General features: G+C 44.4%; 1 protein-coding gene across 1 annotated transcript in view; it reads left to right on the forward strand.

The window, feature by feature from the left end:
- The window catches only part of LOC134210551 (diacylglycerol kinase 1), a 104,216-nt gene that overhangs the window by 51,577 nt on the left and 33,965 nt on the right, over nucleotides 1-18,674 (forward strand). The window contains exon 7 of the mRNA XM_062686604.1: nucleotides 164-375. Within this exon, the coding sequence (XP_062542588.1) occupies nucleotides 164-375 (212 nt within the window). The remainder of the gene's footprint in view (nucleotides 1-163; nucleotides 376-18,674) is intronic.

Consider the following 18,674-nt stretch of genomic DNA (forward strand, 5'->3'; position numbering starts at 1 on the left):
CCGGGCTTACCCTTTTCGGGTTTGGGATGTCCCTGAACTCGAAAACCAGCCACACACAAAACACAAAACAACCACATTATCGTTCGCTTCGGCCTAACAAACAAATATGGTTCCGCTTCGTTTCGTTTTCGTTCCATGCTTCGGCCCCGGCCTGACCGGAAAGTGTGCAAATACACGGTCCACGAGCGGTGCGTCCAGCGGGCCCCGGCCTCCTGCATCGCCACCTACGTCAAGTCGAAAAAGTCCAAAACCACTTCAACCTTCCAGCACCACTGGGTCGAGGGCAACTGCTACGGACGGTGCTCCAAGTGCCGAAAGCGGATCAAAGCGTACAACGGCATCACCGGACTGACCTGCCGCTGGTGCAGGATGATGGTAAGTTTTGGGCCGGGATGTATTGGGCTATCGTTGGGTGGGGTGAGTCAGTGGGTGAATGGATTTACGGAAATATCTGTTTTCGCAGCGAGATAGTCCATTATGGGATTTTCATTGATAAATATATTTATTCACAGGAGGTAAAATAATCAAAATACATGTTTGAGAATAAAGGCTTCGAATTTATCAATTCGATTCAGCTGAAATGTTGTTCGCAATCATAAGGGGCCCCACACACGCTTCGACATGTTAAACAGCTTTGACTCCGCCCCAGCAAAATTGGTTCGGTCGGAGCCCAAGCAGCACACTTGTCATAAACGTGTTGCTTGTTGCAACACTCACTCACTCATACGTGGTTGTTGGTTGCGAATTTTACTTCCTCCTCAAGTGCAAGAAACAGCTGCTATAAACAGTATGAGCTGAACCTGAAGGCAATCATGAGTATTTACTTTCTGCAATTATTTCAATCCGTTCTAGACTTTGGCAAATTCCATACAAAGCTATAGAAATACCCACGACGCTGCAATGTTACATACATATTTTGCAAATAGTCAAACAATATGACAAAACTTAAAACCGTCTTAAGAACAGTATGTATGTATATTTAGTTAATTCGCTGAATATTGACTGTTGTATCATAGAAAAGTTATATGGAATCTTCAATCCTCTAAAAAAATATTCTTACTTTCGGTGAGATGTAAATTGTAGTTTGAACGTGAAATGTTGCATCTTTTGTTTGGCCTTTTTGGCCTCTTCGTCTTCATGCTTGATTAACTCTTGAACGGTGCTTACTCATACGCTTAAACCTGGTTTAAGGTCTAAGCGGAGGTGAAGGATTAGGAATTAAATTTCGTTCTAAATGGTGCATCTATAAATTGGTAGATTTCACTGAAAAAAGGAAGAGCGTTCTAAATTCGATAAATGAAAACACTGAGAAGATTTATCCTACCTCATACCAATACTGTTTCGAAAGTGTTGGAACAGTTTCATAGCTACGATCGCATCTTTGGCGGCATATTCCCTTTGCATCGGCGACAGTTCAGTGTTTTGCCAATTGGACGCGGAAATTTGCCAATTTTTGTTAATTGAATTCCGAGCACCGTTTGTGCTAACCCATCCAGTCCGATTGAACCAAGAACCCGCAGCTTCTTGGCCAGATGACGCAAATCAACGATCCCTTTTACCACGAGTCTATAATCTTCCTGTATTTTTTGGCCATCGAAATACACTTCGACTCTTGGGGCCCCATACACGCTCCGACATGTTGTACAACTTTGACTCCGCCTCCAGGAAATTTGGTTCGGTCGGAGTGAAGTCGAACCGTCTGTGGGCAAGTTGTACTATCCAAAGGTCGTACAACTTGCCCACAGACGGTCCGACTTCACTCCGACCGAACCAATTTTCTTCAACATGTCGGAGCATGTATGGGGCTCCTCTTTTAAAATTTTTGGATCAGCGAGGTGATCCTTTAATTCGTTCGGAAATGCGTCCATTAGGAACATTCGTATCAGCAAACGTATGCCGGAGAAAGAAGCCATCTGTAAGGGGCCCCACACACGTTCCGATGTGTTATACAACTTTGGCCACGCCCCCAGGAAATTTGGTTGAGTCGGAGTAATGTCGGATTGTCTGTGGGGAAGTTGTACGACTGTCGGACGGACGGTTTCAAAGTTGCAAAGTTGGTCGGATGAAATCAAACCAGTTTGATTTTGCTCCGACTTGTGGTGGGCGGAGTCAAATGTTGTACAACCTAGTTGCATTGTGAGTGGTGTTGTTGTACAACACTGTTGCTTTCAATTCTTCTGGTGGAATGCCCAGGAGCAGAAAGTAATGGGAATACTCCTATAACGCCAATAGATATTCCTTCAAGAATTTCAGAGTCAGAGTTTTTATGAAAAACTTATATGAACTTCATTTAAAAATACCTCCACTATCTGGAGATTATTTTCTGGGATTTTTGGCGGGAAATTCTGTGATTGAGTAGGTCAGATAGGTTCAAGCTTTCGCCGCGACCAGACGTCTGAAAAACAAACTCCGTATTATTTTTTCCTGTCGTATATTCACTCGCACTTCGGTGTGTTGAACTGTGTTCGCGTCAACCTACGCTGTCGACCTGTATCGTATTTTGCTATCGTTGAGCAAACTGAACTACCATGGCATCCGTGCGACCTCTAGAAAACACGTTCAAAATCGATCTTTCTAATTTCCCCAAACGTCCGATGTTTGAAGAAATTCACAAATTCGTTCATGAAACGTTAGGGTTGACTGTAGACCATATTATGCGTCTCCAAATGAACCATGCGCAAAATTGTTTTCATATCAAGTGCCGAGAATTGCAAACCGCCCTTGATATTGTTGAAAACCATCATGAGAAACACGAGATCGAGGTGAACAAGACTAAGGTGAGGGTCCGTCTCGTCATGGATGACGGAGGCGTCGAAGTCAACCTTCATGACCTTTCCGAAAACATTCGGAACGAGGAAATTGTGGCCTTTCTGAAGCAGTATGGTGATGTGATCACTATCAAATATCAGATTTGGAGTGAGAACTATCCTCTGAAAGGGGTACCTACTGGTGTACGCATTGCAAAAAAGATTTTACGGCGACACATAAAATCGTTTGTTACCATTCAGGGAGAGCAGAGTTTGGTAACCTATCGTAACCAGATACACACCAGATACATCCCACCCAGGGTCCACGTGTGTGGAAAACAAAAAGTTGTTAGGGCAAAAGTCTGATCTTAACGATCGTCTGAAGATAAAGTCCAGAAACAGTAATCAGCCAGCGAGTTTTGCGAACGTGGTGAACAACACCGTACCATCTCTGATGCCAACATTCGTTACTTTGAACGAACCGGCATACCCAGCCCTAGTCTCTAGGGTCGATGATAGCAGCATCACAAGCTCTAACCCGTCTCCCGTCGTCCCCAACCAGTCCGGAGAACTGCCTACTGCTTGTGGAAGTAAGCAGCGAACGCTGCCTATTGAAATGACGAATGAAAACGCAAAACAAAATTCATCAGGAGCTCCGAATTGCAGTGGCAGCAGCGGTACAAAGGAGGCAAATCAGCAAGCAAAAGATCAATCCACAATACAGGCACAATCTCGCTCCAATGACGAGGCCAAGGATGTTAACGATCATTATTTAGTAGTTTGTCTATAACACATTCCAGAAGCTGAATTTCAAAATATGTTGTATGGTGGACTTCTAGTGCGAAGGTTTTTTGGCAACTTTGCCTAATAGTTCGTTATTAGAATTCAACTAATAACGGAGTTAGAGCGCTAGTTGCAGTAACTTAAACTAAATGATTGGAATTTTGTTATCATTTAGTCTAAGTTACTGAAACTATAGCTATAACTCCGTTACTAGTGGAATTCAAACAACGAACCATTAGGCAGAGTTGTAGAAAAACCTTCGCACTAGAAATCCACCATACAACATATTTTGAAATTCAGCTTCTGGAATGTGTTATAGACAAACTACTAAATGATCGAACGCAAATTACTGAATGATCATTAGCATCCTTGGACGAGGCTACGACGAGTTCAATGAGCCCCTTCAAAATTCCAAAATTTCCAGAATTTCTCAATGGAAATTTCCGATGGTGATAGTTATGAGTCATTGCATGATAACAACTCCTTCCAGAAAGTGTTGCGTGGTGGACGTTCCAAAAAACAGAAAATTGATCCCAAACCCGATTCTAACAAAATATCAACTCGTTCACAATCGAGATCCTAAATTTAACAATCTAACCCCGAGTAGACCGCTCGGTCCCCCAAGCTAACCATTTGAGCCTGATGAAAGAAGATAAGCAATAGAACAATAAGCTACGATATCGGCAGTGTCAATGTTTGTGCGATTTCAAGCGTCAATAAAATCCAATCAATGTGTTCGTTTTTTCGTTTGAAGGATCATAGTCCTTCGTGTTGTTGTTGCAAGAAGTAGAAAACGCTCGTCTATCCATTCCAGGCTTTACTGTCATTACAAACGTAGATCAAACGAAAAGAGGAACAGCTATAGCTTTGAAAGCACATATACCTTTTCGTAATGTTCAACGTAGTCTTGATAGTCGAATTCTATGTATAAATGTCGGTGATTGTGTAACTATTTGTAATGTCTACCCTCCTTCAGGCACACTGAATGCAATCGCAAGAGAAAATTTTATTGCGCAGATTCTCCCATTTTATCTTCAGCACTCTACTCCTCATCTTATTTTAGGGGGAGATTTTAACTGCGTTGTGTCTTCCAAAGACTCAACTGGATCGAGCAATAATAGTCGATCACTTAAATCACTTGTCGATTCACTCCAACTATGTGATACAGCTATGTGTAAGAGCAGCTAGGCGCAGCATCTCTTGAAGATGGCTGGAGAGATATTCGATCCGCCATTGGAAGCACCGCAACCGCCGCACTAGGCACGGTGGCTCCGGATCAGAGAAACGACTGGTATGACGGCGAATGTGAGCAGTTAGTTGAGGAGAAGAATGCTGTATGGATTGCTGCAACACCGCACGAGGGCGAACGAGGCACGATACAAACGGGCGCGGAACAGACAAAACTCGATTTTCCGGAGGAAAAAGCGCCAGCAGGAAGATCGAGACCGTGAAGAGACGGAGGAACTGTACCGCGCTAATAACGCACGAAAGTTCTATGAGAAGTTGAACCGTTCACGTAAGGGCCACGTGCCACAGCCCGACATGCGTAAGGACATAAACGGGAACCTTCTTACGAACGAGCGTGAGGTGATCCAAAGGTGGCGGCAGCACTACGAAGAGCACCTGAATGGCGATATGGCAGACAACGGTGGCGGTATGGTAATGAACCTAGGAACACGCGCGCAGGACATGCGACTTCCGGCTCCGAATCTCCAGGAAATCCAGGAGGAGATCGGCCGACTGAAAAACAACAAAGCCCCTGGAGTTGACCAACTACCAGGAGAGCTGTTTAAACACGGTGGTGAGGCAGTGGCTAGAGCGCTGCACTGAGTCATTACCAAGATTTGGGAGGATGAGGTTCTACCGCAGGAGTGGATGGAAGGTGTCGTGTGTCTCATCTACAAAAAGGGTGTCAGGCCATTAGGCCGAAGGCCGTTAGGCCGAAGGCCATTTGGCCGAAGGTCATTAGGCCGAATGGCCATTAGGCCGAACGGTCATTAGGCCGAATGGCCATTAGGCCGAATTGGCAAAAAGAAGCAAAAAGTTAAAAATGAGAAGTTCTTTCTTCCTTCTTCCATCTTCCTTCGTATATCTGTCTTCTTCCTTCTTCTTTCTTCCTTCTTCCTTCTTCTTTCTTCCTTCTTCCTTCTTCTTTCTTCCTCCTTCGTTCTTCCTACTTTCTCCTTCCCTCATTCTTCTTTCTTTTTCGTTCTTCCTTCTTTATTCTTCTTCCTTCCTTCTTCTTTCTACCTTCTTCCTTTTCCCATCTTCCTTTTCCATTCTTCGTTCCTCCTTCTTCCTTTTTCTTCTTTTTTTCCCTCTTCTTTCTTCCGTCTTCCGTCTTTCTTCTTTTTCCTTCCTTCTTCTTCCTTCTTCCTTCTCTCTTCTTCCATCTTTCTTCTTCCTTCTTCCTTTTTTCTTCTTCCTTCTTCCTTTTTTCTTCTTCCTTCTTCCTTTTCCCTTCTTCCTTTTTCCTTTTTCCTTCTTCCTTCTTCTTCCTCCCTTCTTCCTTCTTTCTCCCGTCTTCCTTCTTTCTTCTTCCTTCTCCTTTCTTCTTCCCTCTTACTTCTCTCTTCTTCCTTCTTACTTCTTTCTTTTTCCATCTTTTCTTTTTCCTTCTTCTTCCTTCCTTCTTCCTTCTTCCTTTTGCCTTCTTTCTTCTTTCTTTTTCCTTCATTCTTCTTCCTTCTTCTTTCTTCCGTATTTCTTTTTTCCCTCTTCTTTCTTCCTTCTTCATTCTTTCTTCTTCATTTTTTTCTTCTTCTTTCTTCCTTTTTTCTTCTTTCTTCTTCCATTTTCCTTCTTCCTTATTCCTTTTCCTTCTTCCTTCTTCTTTCTTTCTTCTTTCTTCTTCCCTGTTCCTTCTACCTTCTTCTTTCCTCTTTTTTCCTTCTTCCTACTTCCTTCTTTCTTCTTTATTCTTCCTTCTTTATTCTTCCTTCTTTATTCTTCCTTCTTTATTCTTCCTTCTTTATTCTTTTTTCTTTATTCTTCCTTCTTTATTCTTCCTTCTTCTTTCTTTCTTCTTCCTTTTTCCTACTTCCATCTTCCTTCTTCCTTTTCCTTCTTTCTTCTTCCTTTTCCTTCTTTCTTCTTCCTTTTCCTTCTTTCTTCTTCCTTTTCCTTCTTTCTTCTTCCTTTTTACTTGTTTTTTCTTCCTTCTTCTTTTTTCCGTCTTTTTTCTTCCCTCTTATTTCTTCCTTTTTCCTTCTTTTTCCTTCTTCTTTCTTCCGTCTTTCTTCTTCCCTCTTCCTTCTACCTTCTTTCTTCTTCTTTCTTCTTTCTTCTTTCTGCTTTCTTCCTCCTTCCTTCTTCCATCTTCCTTTTTCCTTCTTTCTTCTTCCTTCTTCCTTTTTCTTTCTTCCTTCTTCCTTCTCCCTTCTTCCTTCTTCCTTCTTTCTTCTTGCTTCTTCCTTCTCCCTTCTTTCTTCTTTCTTCTTCCTTATTCCTTCTTCCTTCTTTCTTTTTCCTTCTTCCTTCTTCTTCATTCGTTCCTTCTTCTTTCTTCCTTCTCCTTTTTCTTTTTTTCTTCTTCCGTTCTACTTCTTCCTCACTTTGCACTACTCAATTCTCACTCCCCAGTTCCCATTCGGCCTAATGACCATTCGGCCTAATGGCCTTCGGCCTAATGACCTTCGGCCTAACGGCCTTCGGCCTAATGACCCAGCACCTACAAAAAGGGCGATAAGCTGGATTGTAACAACTACGGCGCAATCACATTGCTGAACGCCGCCTACAAGGTACTCTCCCAAATTTAATGCCGCCGACTAACACCAATTGCAAGAGAGTTCGTGGGGCAGTACCAGGCGGGATTTATGGGTGAACGGATCAGGTGTTCGCCATACGTCAGGTATTGCAGAAATGCCGCGAATACAACGTGCCCACACATCATCTGTTTATCGACTTCAAAGCCGCATATGATACAATCGATCGGGACCAGCTATGGCAGCTAATGCACGAAAACGGATTTCCGGATAAACTGATACGGTTGATCAAGGCGACGACGGATCGGGTGTTGTGCGTAGCTCGAGTTTCAGGGGCATTCTCGAGTCCCTTCGAAACGCGTAGAGGGTTACGGCAAGGTGATGGTCTTTCGTGTCTGCTATTCAACATCGCTTTGGAGGGAGTAATACGAAGGGCAGGGATTGACTCGAGTGGTACGATTTTCACGAAGTCCGTCCAGTTATTTGGTTTCGCCGACGACATTGATATCATGGCACGTAACTTTGAGAGGATGGAGGAAGCCTACATCAGACTGAAAAGCGAAGCTAAACGGATTGGACTAGTCATCAATACGTCGAAGACGAAGTACATGATAGGAAGAGGCTCAAGAGAGGTCAATGTAAGCCACCCACCACAAGTTTCTATCGGTGGTGACGAAATCGAGGTGGTTGAAGAATTCGTGTACTTGGGCTCACTGGTGACCGCCGATAACGATACCAGCAGAGAAATTCGAAGGCGCATAGTGGCTGGAAATCGTACGTACTTTGGACTCCGTTCAGACGCTCCGATCGAATAGAGTTCGCCGCCGTATCAAACTGACTATCTACAAAACGCTTATAAGACCGGTAGTTCTCTACGGGCACGAGACCTGGACGATGCTCGTGGAGGACCAACGCACACTGGGAGTTTTTGAAAGGAAAGTGTTGCGTACCATCTATGGTGGGGTGCAGATGACGGACGGTACGGGGAGAAGGCGAATGAACCACGAGTTGCATCAGCTGTTGGGAGAACCATCCATCGTTCACACCGCGAAAATCGGAAGACTGCGGTGGGCCGGGCACGTAGCCAGAATGTCGGACAGTAATCCGGTGAAAATGGTTCTCGACAACGATCCGACGGGAACAAGAAGGCGAGGTGCACAGCGGGCAAGGTGGATCGATCAGGTGGAGGACGATTTGTGGACCCTCCGCAGACTGCGTGGTTGGCGAAGTGCAGCCATGGACCGAGCTGAATGGAGAAGACTTTTATGTGCAGCACAGGCCACTCCGGCCTTAGTCTGATAATAAATAAATAAATATCAAGCTAATAACATTCATAACCCGACTAGCAAGGCAAAACAAGATTATAACATGATTGTAACAACATCAGTTATTTATAACAACTGTTGATATAATCGAGTTATGATAAATTAATATCACATTTTTTCTTAACAAAATTATAACAGAACTAGTTACGTTTCATTGCTTTGTTAGAAAATGTAGTTATTTCAACAACATCCTGAACCAAGTTTATAACAGCCTATGTTAGAAAAACTGTTGAACTCATTAACACAATATTTCACACAATATTTATAGTTTCCGAATGTATGTGACTAATGCGATGTATAAGTTTTTTCTTATACATGCCATTAAGCGCCTGCTTTGGCAAAAAAGTATTAGAAATATTAATAATAAACAACATTAATTTTTTTTTTACGTGTATCCATTCTGCTCCGCTCTTGATCGTTGGGTACATGGCATATAAAAAACAAGGCAGGCTCAGCACGAATGCAAACATTCAGTTTGAATGTAAACATGTTTTCTGTATCAGGATTTTATCATAATTTTAATCATAATTGCCCAACAGTAGGCAATTAAAATAGATGTTGCAAAGTCTCCCAGCCATAGATATCACAACGCTGATATAATTTGAAAAGGTTGTCTAATTTGTAATGTTGTTAGTTTCATGTTCTTGAAAAATATTCTTGTTCAGACAAAAACAAAAATTTCTGATTGTTTTATCACAATCTGGAGGCCTATCAGGACCTGTAAAAATTTCCAACTGCACAGAAACAATATATTTTGTATCTGATTCTGTTATAAATTTCTAACAAAATTTGTTATTTTTATGATAAAATTGTAACACAATTTGATAGTTTTTTGTTTCCAGTAGTGTAATTTTTGATAGAAATTTAGATATTTTATCAACATCCTACCCAGCAACTCCTATCCCTACCTCCCCGCGGTGCTGGCCGGGATACGAGCAACCTTAGGGAAGATCGGGTAACCAACCCCGGTGGGAACTATGGTTGTATACTGACAGGGAAGGGGGGGTTTGCTCCTCTCCGGAGGTGCAAATCTTATTGAGCGTCTGTTCTCCATGTTAGGGGCGGCTGATCATCGTCCGAGTGCCAGCGAGGGACTCTAAGTGAAACTGTGCACCATGGTCCACCGGAAATAAGGAGGAATGGTCCTCCGGAAATTTAGGGGGTTTGGTGTCAGGCCCTGCAAGCCAGCCTTTAAAAAATCTTAAGCAACGAACAATCAACAAGAGAGTACGGACCGGAACCATCGGCGAAGACCACTGCGACGAAAAGGGACTAGCGATTGGAAACTCGGTTCGTGGAACTGCAAATCTCTCAACTTCATCGGGAGAAACACGCATACTCGCCGATGTGCTCAAGGACCGTGGATTCGGCATCGTAGCGCTGCAGGAGGTTTGTTGGAAGGGATCAATGGTGCAAACGTTTAGAGGTAATCATACCATCTACCAGAGCTGCCGCAACACGCACGAGCTGGGAACAGCTTTCATAGTGATGGGCGACATGCAAAGGCGCGTGATCGGGTGGTGGCCGATCAACGAGAGAATGTGCAGGTTGAGGATCAAAGGCCGGTTCTTCAACTTCAGCATAATCAACGTCCATAGCCCACACTCCGGAAGCACTGATGATTATAAGGACGCTACGCGCAGCTGGAACGTGAGTACGACAGCTGCCCAAGCCACGACGTCAAAATCAGCATAGGAAATTTGAACGCTCAGGTTGGCCAAGAGGAGGAGTTTAGACCGACTATTGGAAAGTTCAGCGCTCACCGGCTGACGAATGAAAACGGCCTACGACTAATTGATTTCGCCGCCTCCAAGAATATGGCCATTCGTAGCACCTACTTCCAACACAGCCTCCCGTATCGGTACACCTGGAGATCACCACTGCAGACAGAATCACAAATCGACCACGTTCTGATTGATGGACGGCACTTCTCCGACATTATCGACGTCAGGACATATCGTGGCGCTTCATTCCGTGCCGATAGTTCGAACGAGCCAGACGTGTGTGCTGTGTCTCATCGCGGGTGTTGTTCGGTAGTGCGAGTCTATTGTGTGGTGCCTACCTACGGATCCAAGGCGATCACTGTCGGCGAGCGAAGTAGCTGCTTCTGGCGACGCCAGTAAAGCAGGTTATTGTTTCTGCTGCTACCTACAGCAGCAGCACAGATAAGTGGCAGATTTTGTTTTATTGTTCTCCCTTTTGGAGCGGGACTGATTTAAATCAATTGAATTAGTTTTTTTTCATTATTTTTTCTGATTTGCTAATAGTTTTAAGTTAGTATAAGACAGAATTGTCCTTCCACCTCTCGGGGTGAGAATGGAAGCAGAGACTATGGGAGGTGGTGAGCCACCAAAAGAGGTTCGCACACGGTTTTACCAGGCATCTTCGCCTGGCCCTTGGGTTGTTTACTTTCGGCAGAAAGCGAAAAGCCTAGATTTTCTCGGCATCAAACGAGACTTGACGCGTCGTTTTACGAAGCTTGAATTCAATCAAATCAACAGAAACAAGCTACGCATCACCGCACCTACATACCAGGTGGCGAATGAAATTGCTGGCGACAGGGCGTACAATATTGAATATTTAGTTTATGTCCCCTCGCGAGAGGTCGAAATTGAAGGTGTGATCAACGCAGCGAGCTTAACTTGCAAGGATGTACTTGCAGGAAAAGGTCGCTTAAAGAATGCCCTGCAATCTACCGTGGATATCCTGGACTGCAAGGAATTGCATTCAGCAACCACAGTAGATGGTAAAAAAGTATATGCTAAGTCAGGCTCGCTTCGGGTGACGTTCGCCGGTTCGATGCTCCCAAAATATGTAGATATCGAGAATATGTTGTTTCCGGTGCGTTTGTTTGTACCAAGGGTATTTAATTGTACCAACTGCAAACAATTAGGTCACACTGCCGAGTTTTGTGACAACAAACCACTTTGTGGTAAATGTTTCCAAAGACATCGGGAGGATACCTGCCAGCAACAAGCCACAAAATGTGCTTATTGTGGTTTGGATCCTGCCCATGGTTTGCAAGATTGCCCGGTGTACAAAAGACGCACCCAAAAGTGAAGCGCTCGTTGGTACAGCGCTCCAAGCAGTCTTACGCGGAGATGGTTAAAGCGCAAGACACATCCGCCACTGCCACCGCAAAGACTGCTTTTTCAGCTGCCGTTCAAGTAAGTGACTATTATGATTCCATCTCCATTGATGAATCGGACTCTGACGCAGCCGACATGGATGATTCTTCGGAGGTACACGCGCCCGAAAAGAGGAAGCAACCGTCTTCCCTGGGATCGCGCCGAAAGAAAACAAAAGTCATCCATAAAGGCTTGGCAAAAGCTGAAGGTAATGGGGATTATTTAAAATCCCGAAGCAACCAGTCTTCACTGCAGATCCCTGCTGCTCCAAGACATTCCGCCATTGCCTAAAAACCGATGTTCCTAAGAAACATCCGGCTAGGATTATCAATGAAAAGGAAAATGCTACTCGCACTTCCGAAAGAGAATCTCGTCCAAGCGAGGATTGATATCCTTTAAGGACCTCGTGGACCGCTTTTGAATCTTTTCAATATTCCGGATTCATTGAGGCCAATCATTGACCTCTTTATTCCAACAGTAGAAAGTTATCTGAAGCAATTGACTGTTTCATGGCCCCTTCTTGCAGAAATTGTATCTTTCGATGGATAATACGGCCATACAAGATACAATCACTGTGCTGCAGTGGAACTGTCATAGTCTAAAAATAAATTGGACGTGTTCAAGTTTTTGATTCGCAATTCCGATTGTGATGTATTTGCTCTCTGTGAAACATGGCTTTCTTCTGAAGATGAAATCAACTTCCACGATTTTAACATTATTCGCCAAGATCGGGATGATCATTATGGTGGCGTTCTTTTGGGGATCAAAAAAATGCTACTCCTTCTACAGAATTCCCATTCCGACTGTTCCCGGCTTAGAAATCGTCGCATGCCAAGTAAATGTGAAGAATAAAGACCTTTGCATAGCTTCAGTGTACATTCCTCCAAATGCCTCTATTAATCGTCGACATTGGAGCGCAGTCTCCCTTCTATCATCTCCAATATTGATATTGGGTGATACGAACGCACATGGTATTGGATGGGGCGAAACGTATGACGATTATAGATATGATTTGTGTGACGATTTCAATTTGAATATTTTGAACACTGGTGAAGTAACTCGAATAGGACCAAATGGTCAACAAAGCCGTATTGATCTATCTTTATGTTCAAATTCACTATCATTAGATTGCACGTGAAAGGTTATTCAAAATCTCCACGGTAGTGACCATATGCCGGTTGCCACCATATTTAAAAGTGGCTATCAAGAATGCGGGCCGGTTAATGTTCCTTTTGATCTCACGAAGAACATTGACTGGCAAAAATTTGCAACGGCGGTAAAAATTGGTATTGAATCAACTGATATTCTTCCGCCACTGGATGAGTATCGATTCCTTACCGAATTGATTCATAAAAGCGCACTGGAAGCTCAGAAACGACGCGTTCCAAGTACATCTGTCATAAGAAGACCAGCCACTCCTGGATGGGATGATGAATGTACTAAGTTGTATTCTGAGAAATCTGATGCCTTCAAGGCCTTTCGTAAACACGGAAGGTCCGAGCTTTTTGAAGAGTATTTGAGGCTTGAAAGAAAGCTCAAAAATCTTCTCAAGGCTAAAAAACGTAGCTACTGGCGACGTTTTGTCGAGGGACTATAGCGAGAAACCTCAATGACAACACTTTGGAAAACGGCCCGCAACATGCGGAACCGCATTTCCACCAACGAGAGTGAAGAATACTCCAATCGATGGATATTCAATTTCGCAAAAAAGGTCTGTCCAGATTCCGTACCAGCAGAACCGCTATTTCGAGAATCAGTCACTGATCCGGGTTCTTTGGATGGGCCATTCTCAATGCTGGAACTTTCTATGTCTCTTCTTTCATCGAATAACTCTGCTCCGGGATGCGATAACATCAAATTCAATCTTCTTAAAAATCTCCCAGATATCGCAAAAAGACGGTTACTTGACCTGTACAACTGTTTCATGGAGTACAACATCGTACCACCAGAATGGCGACAGGTAAAAGTAATAGCTATTCAAAAGCCTGGGAAACCAGCGTCTGATTACAATTCCTACCGACCGATTGCCATGCTTTCATGCATGAGAAAATTATTGGAAAAAATGATCCTTTCAAGAATCGACCAATGGGTTGAACAAAATGCATTACTCTCAAATACTCAGTTTGGATTTCGTAAAGGTAAAGGAACAAATGATTGTCTAGCGTTGCTCTCTTCAGATATACAGCTGGCCTTTGCGCACAAGGAGCAATTGGCTTCAGTATTCTTGGATATTAAGGGCGCTTTTGATTCAGTTTCCATAAAAGTGCTGTCAGACAATCTGCACAGTAATGGATTGCCCGTTATTTTGAATAATTTCTTGTACAATTTGTTGTCAGAAAAACAAATGAATTTTACACTCGGCACTCTGACAACTTCCAGAAATAGCTACATGGGTCTTCCCCAAGGTTCATGTTTAAGTCCCTTGCTTTATAATTTCTATGTTAAAGATATTGACAATTGTTTGGAAGGACAATGCACGCTCAGACAACTTGCAGATGATGCCGTGGTCTCTCTAAGAGGTCCAAGTGCAGCTGTCTTGCAAGGACCATTGCAAAGTACCCTGGATAATCTGACTGTTTGGGCCAGACATTTGGGGATCGAGTTTTCACCGCAAAAAACTCAGTTGGTTGTGTTTACTAAGAAGCGGTATCCTGCTCAACTGAAACTAAAGCTGTTGAATGATGACATCAACCAATCTTTATCTTCTAAATACCTTGGGGTCGTGTTTGATTCTAAATGCACCTGGAGACTTCATATTGAGTATTTGATAGAGAAATGCCGGAAAAGGATCCATTTTCTACGTTCTATCTCCGGAACATGGTGGGGTGCTCACCCGGAAGACCTCATCAAACTCTATAGAACGACTATTCTCTCTGTTTTAGAGTATGGCTCCTTCTGCTTCCTCTCAGCAGCTGATTGCCACCTAATTAAATTGGAACGAATTCAATATCGTTGTTTGCGTATTGCCCTTGGCTGTATGCATTCAACGCATAACATGAGCCTGGAGGTGCTTGCTGGAGTCACTCCTTTAAAGCACCGTTACTGGGAGCTCTCATTAAGAATACTAATCAAATGTGGAACAAGTAACACACTTGTCTTACACAACTTCGATAATATGCTTGAACTGGTTCATCGGTCAAGATTCTTAAGAGTTTATCTCAACTACATATCGTCCGATCTTTTGTCTTCCATGTTATACTCACCCTAGAGTTGACTTCACCCCTGACAGTTTATCAATTGAATACAATCAGTCCATGAAAAATGTTATTCAAGGAATACCAGATCATCTTCGAAATCTTTCAATTCCTCCATTTTTTCAGAAAATATGAACATGTCAATTGCAACAACAGATATTTCACTGATGGTTCTCGCATTAACGGATCCACTGGCTTCGGTGTTTTCAATGTAACTTCAACCACCTTCCGAAAACTTCAGGAACCGTGTTCGGTTTATGTTGCTGAGCTGGCAGCAATTAACTTCGCTTTGGGGATAATTTCCAATCAGCCCGTAGACCATTATTTCATCTTCTCGGATAGTCTTAGTTCTATCGAGGCACTCCGGTCGATGAAACCTGTTAAGCACGCATCTTACTTTCTTACAAACATAAGAGAGCAGATGCGTGTTTTGATCGAAAGATCATTCAAGATTACCTTTGTTTGGGTCCCTTCTCACTGCTCAATCTACGGCAATGAGAAGGCAGACTCGCTGGCAAAGGTGGGCGCACAGGAAGGTGAGGTTTATGATAGACAATTCTCGAGCAACGAGTTTTTCCCATTAGTCCGTCAGAGTACTCTTCAAAGTTGGCAAGTTGGACACACAACGAACTTGGACGGTGGCTATTTTCTATAGTTCCAAAAGTTTCTGGGCGAGCGTGGTTCAGAGGTGAGGACTTAAGTCGAGGCTTCATTCGCGTGATGTCGAGACTTATGTCTAATCACTATTCACTAAACGCACATCTGTACAGAATAAACCTTGTCGATAGCAACTTATGTAGGTGCGGAGCCGGTTATGATGACATCGATCACGTAGTTTGGTTCTGCTCGGAAAACGACGTCTCCAGAGAGCAATTATTGGATACCCTAGTGGCCCGAGGTAAACAACCCTTCCAGGAGATAAGAGGTGTTTTGGGGGATCGTGATGTGGTCTATATGCAAGCCGTTTATAGTTTTCTTTGTTCCTCTGACATAAAAGTCTAATACTTTTGTTTTTTTTTTCTCTTTTTCAAAGTTTTTTTTGTTTTGTCTCTGTCTGTCTGTCCCGTAGAGCGCCGTAGCTCTGGCCGTCCGGAAGATGCTCCCATTCGAACCATTCTTCGAGCACGACGACACACCACATCGTCCCCGACGCCAAATGACCGGATGAGCTGCTGAAATTCCTTGATTATGATGATTCCCTGATTCCCGAATCCTAATCCCCGTCCATCCTTAAACATTGTAAACCTAACCTCGAGTCACCACGAGTACGTTGGCTTATTTCCCTGTCTTACTAATTTAATAATAAGATTATGTCGATTGTACATATCTCAAAGAAACGTGGCTCCGTAAAGTGTTATACACGCCTGAGCCTACCAAATAAACGAAATTGGAAAAAAAAAATATCGTGGCGCTAACATCGACTCTGACCACTATCTGGTGATGGTTAAACTGCGCCCAAAACTATCCGTCATCAACAATGTTCGGTACCGACGACCGCCGCGGTACGACCTAGAGCGACTGAAGCAACCTGATGTCGCCACTGCATACGCGCAGCATCTCGAGGCAGCGTTGCCGGAAGAGGGTGAGCTCGATGGGGCCTCTGTTGAGGACTGCTGGAATACAGTCAAAGCAGCCATTAACGACGCAGCGGAGAACAACGTTGGGTATATGGGTCGAAGTCGACGGAACGATTGGTTCGACGAAGAGTGCAGACAGATTCTGGAGGAGAATGACGCAGCGCGGGCGGTCGCGCTGCAGCAAGGTACACGGCAGAACGTAGAACGTTAAAGACGGAAGCGGAGACAGCAGACCCGCCTTTTTCAGGAGAAGAAACGCCGCCTGGAAGAAGCGGAGTGCGAGGAGATGGAACAGCTGTGCCGTTCTCAAGATACACGCAAGTTCTATCAGAAGCTCAACGCATCCCGCAAAGGCTTCGTGCCGCGAGCCGAAATGTGCCGGGATAAGGATGGGAGCATCTTGACGGACGAACGTGTGGTGATCGAAAGGTGGAAGCAGCACTACGAGGAACATCTGAATGGCGCTGAGAGTACAGGCAGTGAAAGTCAAGGCAGCGGAGGAGATGACTACGTCAGTTCAGCGGACGATGGAAGCCAACCAGCCCCCACCTTGAGGGAAGTTAAGGATGCCATTCAACAGCTAAAGACCAATAAAGCAGCTGGTAAGGATGGTATCGGAGCTGAGCTCATCAAGATGGGCCCGGAAAAGCTGGCCACTTGCCTGCACAAACTGATAGTCAGAATCTGGGAAAACGAACAGCTACCGGAGGAGTGGAAGGAAGGGGTTATATGCCCCATCAGTGGTGCGAATTCTCAATCTCAGTGACTGAAATTTGTTGGATATTGATACCATTTCCTCTTCACACTCACTTCCTAGCAGTGAAAACTGAAAATGATTAGCAGCAACAATCAAAGATAAAGTAAACAAAAGACCTCTTCTCATTGCACACGCAGCCCGCACTGACAGTCTATTCAGTTCACTCGCTGCTGTGTGAATGCGACGGCCCTATATAAATGCATGGGTTAATACTATCACTTGAAAGACAGTGACAGGAAATTTGTGCCGACTGATCATCAGCTTCAGCCCGCTGTTGGCAAACCGAGTTTGCTACGCTACTCCTGCTTTGTCGTTCTGACTGAAAGGCACCGTCATAGGCAAAGAGGAGCAAAGAAAAATACAAAACAAAAGAATCACACTCAGTAGGCATTGTTGATAAATTGCACCACTGCGAGCGATAACCATCCTTAATGCCGCCTACAAAGTGATATCCCAGATCATCTTCCGTCGTCTGTCACCATTAGTGAACGAGTTCGTGGGAAGTTATCAAACCGGCTTCGTTGACGGCCGCTCGACAACGGATCAGATCTTTACTGTACGGCAAATCCTTCAAAAATGCCGTGAATACCAGGTCCCAACCCAACGCACCATCTGTTGATTTCAAGGCGGCATACGACAGTATAGACCGCGTAGAGCTATGGAAAATTATGGACGAGAACAGCTTCCCTGGGAAGCTTACCAGACTGATCAAAGCAACGGTGGATGGTGTGCAAAACTGTGTGAAGATTTCGGGCGAACACTCCAGTTCGTTCGAATCGCGCCGGGGACTAAGACAAGGTGATGGACTTTCGTGCCTGTTGTTCAACATTGCGCTAGAAGGTGTCATGCGGAGAGCCGGGTGTAACAGCCGGGGTACGATTTTCAACAGATCCAGTCAATTTATTTGCTTCGCGGATGACATGGACATTGTCGGCCGAACATTTGCAAAGGTGGCAGAACTGTACACCCGCCTGAAACGTGAAGCAACAAAACTTGGACTGGTGGTGAATGCGTCAAAGACAAAGTACATGCTTGTGGGCGGAACCGAGCGCGACAGGGCCCGCCTGGGAAGCAGTGTTACGATAGACGGGGATACCTTCGAGGTGGTCGAGGAATTCGTCTACCTCGGATCCTTGCTAACGGCTGACAACAACGTTAGTCGTGAAATACGAAGGCGCATCATCAGTGGAAGTCGGGCCTACTACGGGCTCCAGAAGAAACTGCGGTCGAAAAAGATTCGCTACCGCACCAAATGTGTCATGTACAAGACGCTTATAAGGCGGTTGTCCTCTACGGACATGAAACATGGACAGTGCTCGAGGAGGACTTGCAAGCACTCGGAGTATTCGAGAGACGGGTGCTTAGGACCATCTTTGGCGGTGTGCAAGAAGACGGTGTGTGGCGGCGAAGAATGAACCATGAGCTCGACCAACTCTACGGCGAACCCAGTATCCAGAAG

Source organism: Armigeres subalbatus, chromosome 2 (genome assembly GCF_024139115.2).
Source record: "Armigeres subalbatus isolate Guangzhou_Male chromosome 2, GZ_Asu_2, whole genome shotgun sequence".
In the NCBI taxonomy this organism is placed as follows: Eukaryota; Metazoa; Arthropoda; class Insecta; order Diptera; family Culicidae; genus Armigeres; species Armigeres subalbatus.